General features: G+C 42.5%; 1 protein-coding gene across 1 annotated transcript in view; it reads right to left on the reverse strand.

Annotated features, from left to right (window-relative positions):
- Positions 1 to 7,500, reverse strand: part of cacna2d4a (calcium channel, voltage-dependent, alpha 2/delta subunit 4a) — a 116,443-nt gene that overhangs the window by 107,016 nt on the left and 1,927 nt on the right. The window contains exons 2-3 of the mRNA XM_030341314.1: positions 7,346 to 7,500; positions 2,154 to 2,235 (exon numbers count right to left, since the gene is read on the reverse strand). The exon at positions 7,346 to 7,500 is cut by the window's right edge and continues 43 nt beyond it. Of these exons, the coding sequence (XP_030197174.1) occupies positions 2,154 to 2,235; positions 7,346 to 7,500 (237 nt within the window). The remainder of the gene's footprint in view (positions 1 to 2,153; positions 2,236 to 7,345) is intronic.

Here is a 7,500-nt window from a genome sequence, read left to right on the forward strand (position 1 = left end):
AGAAAGATAACACCTGTGGGATTGTTGTGCAAGTGAAAAATCAAAATGGACACTCCTTGGTAGGAGTAAAGAAAGCTAGAGCACAGCCTCAGTGAAGGACTTAATTTCCGCCTGAAATAAATCTCATGTTTTAGATTAAATACCGCCTGGTGCATCATCAGTTGGTAGCCCTATCATAGCGAAACATTAAAGCCATTCCATGTAGTACAAGCTCTGTTTATGCCATTCTGTCGATGAATAGACAGAATGCACGCACATAAAAAGACACACACACACACAGTATTTACTGATGTTACACAACATTAATGCTTGTGTACTGCCACTACAGAGGCATGTACCAGATTTGTGAAGCGCTGCCTGGAACTGACCACAACACACTCTCTCTCTCTCTCTCTCTCTCTCTCTCTCTCTCTCTCTCTCTCTCTCTCTCTCTCTCTCTCTCTCTCTCTCTCTCTCTCTCTCTCTCTCTCTCTCTCTCTCTCTCTCTCTCTCTCTCTCTCTCTCTCTCTCTCTCTCATACATAACCCAGATTTTTATATTATATTAAATAACTCTTCACCAAGTTCCTTAATAAATCTTGAACACTGCTTATCACTAAACTCACTGGCAACCTGCATTCAATACCGTGTCAATACTGCGCCATATCTAGTACAAATCTACTAAACACCTCAAGTAACTTCTGACATAATATCTAATCCATATCTAGTCCATACCGCATCAGTATCTAGTCAATATCGAGGCAGTAACTTGTCTATATCTACTAATTACCTAGTCAATAACTAGCCAATACCTACTCAATAACAACTCAATACCTATTCAATATCTAGTCTATGTGTAATCACTATCTCCCATCCAACCTGCTTAGTCACAACTTCATCAAGTTTCCAAGGAAGAGGAACTTATTGACTTATCTATATATTGAACTTATCTACGCTTCCGCAGCTTACTAATTGCTGAAGCGCCGTCTGTGATGTACCGGCTCCAGTATGAAACAAACACACTGTACAATAAGACCTTTGATTGCACCTAAAGCAAACATTTGCGCTTCATAAACAGACGACAATTACCACTTTGTTTATCATCGCTACTGTTCCTATTTCCATTATATAGACGCAATTACATGTTTTCATATTATAGTTTACAGCCTACTCTGTACAGATTGTCCTGGTGTCCATGAACTAGGCAAACAAGACGACCAGAGGGGGAATAAAAGGAGCTGATAACGACAGAATATGGCTCGTACATGAGAAACCATCATGGGACTTTTTTTGCCGATACTCTGCCATATTAAAATCCAAAATTAACGTAAATATACCGTAAGCGAGGTTAATGACAACTTTGCTTTCGCATGAGAAACGGTTTGGCAGTTTCAAATATAACAACGCTCAGCATAATGACAAATCATTTCATATTTTAAGAGAGTGCACTATTACCACAAATAACTAATAATAATGTATGTATATTTATCTACATGTTTCACTATCGACTACTCCATAAACTCCGCCCAGGTTAATCCAATAACATCCCAGCAACATGCATGCACACAGAAACACACACACACACACACACACACACACACACACACACACACACACACACACACACACACACACACACACACACACACACACACACACACTCATAAGAAAGTTAGAACAAGGATGACATCATGGTAGTCAAATATGAAAAAGCTGTGTGTGTGTGTGTGTGTGTGTGTGTGTGTGTGTGTGTGTGTGTGTGTGTGTGTGTGTGTGTGTGTGTGTGTGTGTGTGTGTGTGTGCGCGCGCCCGTTAGTAATGAGGATGCTTTCTTTTTCTTTTTTTTCGCCACCCTGTCGACCGCCTAGCAGGCCTTTCCCCCATATGCTACACCAATATAATCTGCCAACACATAGTCACGCGCACGCATTATCTACTTACTGATACAGCAATAGTAGATGGCAATAGAAATAGGTGGTTTGCCATGAGTGTGTCAGTAAAATGTGTGTGTGTGTGTGTGTGTGTGTGTGTGTGTGTGTGTGTGTGTGTGTGTGTGTGTGTGTGTGTGTGTGTGTGTGTGTGTGTGTGTGTGTGTGTGTGTGTGTGTGTGTGTGTGTGTCTGTCAGTTCGTCAGTGCGTGTGTGGAGGGGGGGGGGGGGGGGGGGTATATTTTACCTTCTGCAGTAGTTTGGCTCCAGAGTATCTGCTGGACAGAGCGAGTAATTGCTTTCCAAACGTCTCGGCCCATTGCTGCACCCTAAGCACACAGAGGACGTCGAGAGGATTAGCCTGATGAACCAGGGTAGACAGACAGTACAACCTGGCATAAGAGGTTTGTTCTCAGATAAGATGCGCAGCAGACGCAACGTAAAGCACATACTTCAATTTCAGACTTCGTTAAGTTCATGGCAAAGCAAGACCAAAAAAAAACGATGGCATATTCTACCAGTCAGTTGAATGAGCTTGAATTACTGCTGACGTGAAAAGTCAAAGTGGTTGACGTGTGACAGCGCGGCTGACGGACGGCGGGTTCAGCCAGGTTGAGCTGACATAAGACGGAACAGGATGGACCAACAGATGGCTCAATGCGGGGGTTCAGCTAGCTCCCTGTTAGCTCACGCCACAATGGTCAAAGCCATGCATGGAAGCATGGTTGTTGCACGGTTGACTTGAAATTTATGAATGAATCGTTATGGTAAGGGGAATTTAAAAAAAAAATGTAGTCTCCGGCGTCTCCAATAAAGGGAAAGTCTGGCTGAATTGCCAAGGAGTTTATACGAAGAATAGCGTGGATGAGGCTCTGGAGATTCTTTGGGGCTGCGAAAAACACAGAAGAAGAAACCAAGTAGGCCTATTTATTCATACCGAAAAAATTGCTACAAACAAATATAATTTAAACAAATCCAAACAAAAACAAAAACTTGAAAAGTCGGTTAATTAAGAAAAATAAGTAATGAATAATCACCGAGAGGCAAGGCAATAAACAGTTTGATATGCCCGGCTGGTGGACGGCGTACCGCCCGAGACGAAGTCGAGGGCGGTAACCTTCCACGAGCCGGGCATATCAAACTGTTTATTGCCCTGCCTTGAGGTGATTATTCCGTTTATTCTACTTCTCGCTCATGGCCAATATAATAAGACAATTCAAAAACTTTAATAATTAGCCTTTTTCTTATTCGTATTGCATTCTTATTAAATGTGTACTCTGTTTAAGTTCATCTCCCTCGAAAAGTAGTTCCCTTTAGAACTACGGTGAATAACGTTAGCTCAGCTGTAGGTAACTCGTTTCTAAAGCAACCACACAAGGCAAGGCAAGGCAAGGCAAGGCAACTTTATTTATATAGCACTTTTCATACACAAGGCAGACTCAAAGTGCTTCACATATAAACATTGTCATACAATAAAATAAAATAATAGATAAGTAAAAGAAAAACATATGCAAAGAAATGGTTAAAATAGAAAAAGGCATTTTAGTATTAAAAAGAAAATAAAGGCAAAGTTAAAAAAGCTTTTTAGAAAGTGCAATGTATTTAAGATTTTAGCAGAAAGCTATAGCAAACATAAAAGTCTTCAGTCTTGTTTTAAAGGTGCTCAGAGTTGGGGCAAGTCTTAAATCCTCTGGGAGTTTATTACAGCTATTTGTTGCATAGTAACTAAATCCTGCTTTCCCATGTTTTGTGTTTACTCTGGGAATAATTAACAGATTGGTCTCAGAGGATCTTAGTGGTCTAGAAGGCTGATGTAGTGGAAGCATATCAGTTAAATATTTTGGGCCTAAACCATGTAGGGATTTATAGGTTAGCAACATGATTTTAAAATCAATTCTCTGACCTACAGGAAGCCAATGTAACGATTTCAGAATTGGTGTAATATGATCAAATTTTTTGGTCTTTGTTAGAACTCGAGCAGCAGCATTCTGAACAAGCTGAAGCTTCCTCAGAGTTTGTTTTGGAAGACCTGTGAGGAGACCATTGCAGTAATCAAGCTTACTAGTGATAAAGGCATGTACAAGTTTTTGTAAGTCTTCGGTGGACATGAGCCCTCTAAGTCTTGCTACATTTTTAAGGTGATAATATGCCGATTTTGTAACTGATTTGATGTGACTGTCAAAATGTAAATCTGAATCCATGATAACCCCTAGATTTCTGGCTTTGATTGAGGTTTTCAGGGACAGAGTGAAGGTGTTGGGTTACTTAAGCCTTTCCGTTTTAGAACCAAATACAATTATCTCTGTTTTGTCCTCATTTAGTTGAAGGAAATTTCGGCACATCAATTCCTTCACTTGCTCAATGCACTGGCACAGCAGATCTATGGGCCGATAGTCATTTGGTGATAGCGATACATAGATTTGCGTGTCATCAGCATAGCAATGATGGTCAATATTGTTATTTTGCATGATTTGCCCTAGTGGGAGCATGTAGATGTTGAATAAAGAGGGTCCTAAGATCGAACCTTGTGGGACTCCACATGTCACGTTGGTTGATTCTGATACAAAGTCGCCAATGGAAACAAAGTAGTTCCTATTTTGTAGGTAGGGCCTGAACCAATTTAAGACAGTGCCTGAAAGCCCCACCCAGTTTTCTAACCTTTCCAGAAGTAATGAATGGTCTACAGTGTCGAATGCAGCACTGAGGTCAAGTAGCATTAGTATTGAGGCTTTGCCAGAGTCTGTGTTAAGACGGATGTCGTTTACAACTTTAATAAGGGCGGTCTCAGTGCTGTGCAGGGGTCAAAATCCTGATTGGAAGGTGTCATAGCAACCAGTTGATGCCAGGAAGTGATTTAGTTGCTGGAGGACAACTTTCTCAATGATTTTACTTATGAAGGGTAGATTTGATATTGGTCTGTAGTTGTTAATAATAGGCTACATCTGATCACTAGTTTAATAACGTAGTTGTTACATTGTATCTTGCTTGCAAAACTATGTATCAACTGACCCTCTGATAGAATTCCGACACATTTTAGAAACTTTTTTAAACAAGGTTTATTTTTACAATGGACCTCACGTTTGAAATGTATGTGATAGAAAACGATACAAGCGGCGTATTGATCTACTGTGCTCAGTCAGCAGCAAGTAGAACCGACAAATCAGCGGGCAATATGTCGGATTGATGCACCCCTCCCAGCCAATCAGAATCGAGCATTCTTAAATGAAGTAGAATAATACATTTTAAATAATATGCCAACTTTACATTCCATACATTTCTCTTTGAGTTTGGACAAACGGACACGTTATCATTATCTTAAATTTCCTGAATGAAGCTATAGCAGACAATAACGACGCAGTCATGTTTCTACCAGCCAGCATCAACCTACTAACCTACGTTTACAACTACACATATGGCTCCAGCAGAGGTAGGCCTGTACGTCAGACGCAGTAAAGCCGAGCTGCTGAAGCCATATGCTACTGCCCTGGGAAGCAGGTCCACATCTAAAGCATGCAGCTACGAAATCTGGCCAATGTAGTCTATTACATAAACACTATAAGTACTTCTCTAGTCATCAGCAACCCTAAAAATAAATCTCCTTGAGATAATGTGTTATTGAGCCTCCCCTTTAACACTTGTGATCACACTTCATCGTTTAGAGTCCATCTATCTTCTTGGAGGCGGACCAAGTGTTCAGTGCAGGCAGATAAAGAGCTGAGAGTTCTTGGCAGGAGGCAGCAGGTCATGTCCAGCCTGAACCGCCTCCTGCGCTGCCAAATCCTCCCCAGGTGTAGAGACATGCGCTGGGCTGTGTATTTCCGTGGCCCGGTGCACCCCACTGTGACTGGATTGTTAATCTCTCACTGTCAGACAACACTGCTAAGAAACAGATTAGAGGTCTATAAAGCCGGCCAGTGCCTCCGGACTCAAAGAGAAATGGAAGGAACATAAAGTTGGCATGTTATTTTAAGTAACCGATTGATCCTGTTTGTTTAAATTGTATTCAATTATAGTAAAGCTTTTGATATCAATAAATACTTTGCCATCTTCTTCTGTGTTTTTCCCAGTCCCAGTTTATCATCCAGGACACAAATACCCGGTTCCAAAGAATCCTGCATCATCCACTCTGTTCTTTGTTTAAACTCCTTGGCCATTAGTCCTAAACACAAACTATAACATCCCATTTCTCATGCTCTCTAAGACAAACAAACACTCTCTCTCTCTCTCTCTCTCTCTCTCTCTCTCTCTCTCTCTCTCTCTCTCTCTCTCTCTCTCTCTCTCTCTCTCTCTCTCTCTCTCTCTCTCTCTCTCTGCCTCTCTCTGCCCCTCTCTCTCTCTCTGTCACACACAAATGCACCCAGGCGCACACACACACACACACACACCCTCATAAACAGATAGACACACTGCATAAACTCTCACTCACACACAAACACTGATTCACACTTGCACACAAACATTGATTCACACACACACGCACAGATACAAACACACACACAAACACACTGACACACAGCTAATAGGTTGTAGTAAACTGACTGAAGTCTATTGATCTGTTAGTGTTTGCGGTCAGCAGAGTAAAGGCCTGACACAGGAGCTACTCAGGCACAAACAGATACGTCTGGGTTCTGGCTAAACAAAGACAAACTGCCTTTGTGTCACAGAAAACTGAATGAAACTGGACCGCCAAAAGAACAACCTGATGGACGGACAGATACGCGGACAGAGAGACACAACGCGGCGTTGGCTTTGTCGGGGCCGGGACTTTGCTAACAGCTGAAATGAAATAAAAAAGGAAGATACAACTAAGCGCGTCCAACACAGTGGTATGACCTACACAAGCATTACACTGACCTGCTAATCTCTTTCATTTCATATGAGTGGTTGGACCATAAGCCTCAATAAAAAGCGGCCCGCCATCCACTAGCAATCTCCAGCAGCCTATAACCTTGGCCCGCTGATCTACGGGAGCCAGACGGGTGCTTTACCCCATGTACAGGCAGTATATGAGCTGTTGGCTTATAGTATTCAATATGTGATGTCGGGCCGTGCCATAGAGGTGGGTACTGGAGAGGGTTGAGAGATCAACAAAAACAAAACAGGTACTCGAAGGGCAACACCGGTCTGGCTGACCAAACCGTGGTTGGAGGAAAGCTCAGTGGAAAATGGTCATTTGCTTTGTGCATCAATGGTGAAATGTTTGTAGCATTAAAGGGATTGTTATGTCGTCTGCTTCGAAAGCAGCACACTGATTGAAATTTGGATGCAGAGGCGTTTAAAGGGGAAGTGAATCTGAAACAATTCTTTTTTAAACGGGGTCAGGTGTTTGGTTTGCCCTTCATAGAACATTAAGTACAGTACAGTAGAAGAGTGCAATCAGTATCAGTACAGCCATGTGTTCCTGCCATCACCATCATCATCATTCATCACAACACTCACGTCTCCGGGGGGATCTTCATCTGGGCCTGAGCGCCGAGCCAGAGACAGACGAACACCGCGGCCCACAGCAGCGGCGTTCGTCTCCTTCCCCCCCGCGCCACGCTCGCTCCCGCTCCGGCCGGACTACGTTTCCCAGCATGCCCGGCGCCGGCCCG

Source organism: Gadus morhua, chromosome 19 (genome assembly GCF_902167405.1).
Source record: "Gadus morhua chromosome 19, gadMor3.0, whole genome shotgun sequence".
NCBI lineage: Eukaryota > Metazoa > Chordata > Actinopteri > Gadiformes > Gadidae > Gadus > Gadus morhua.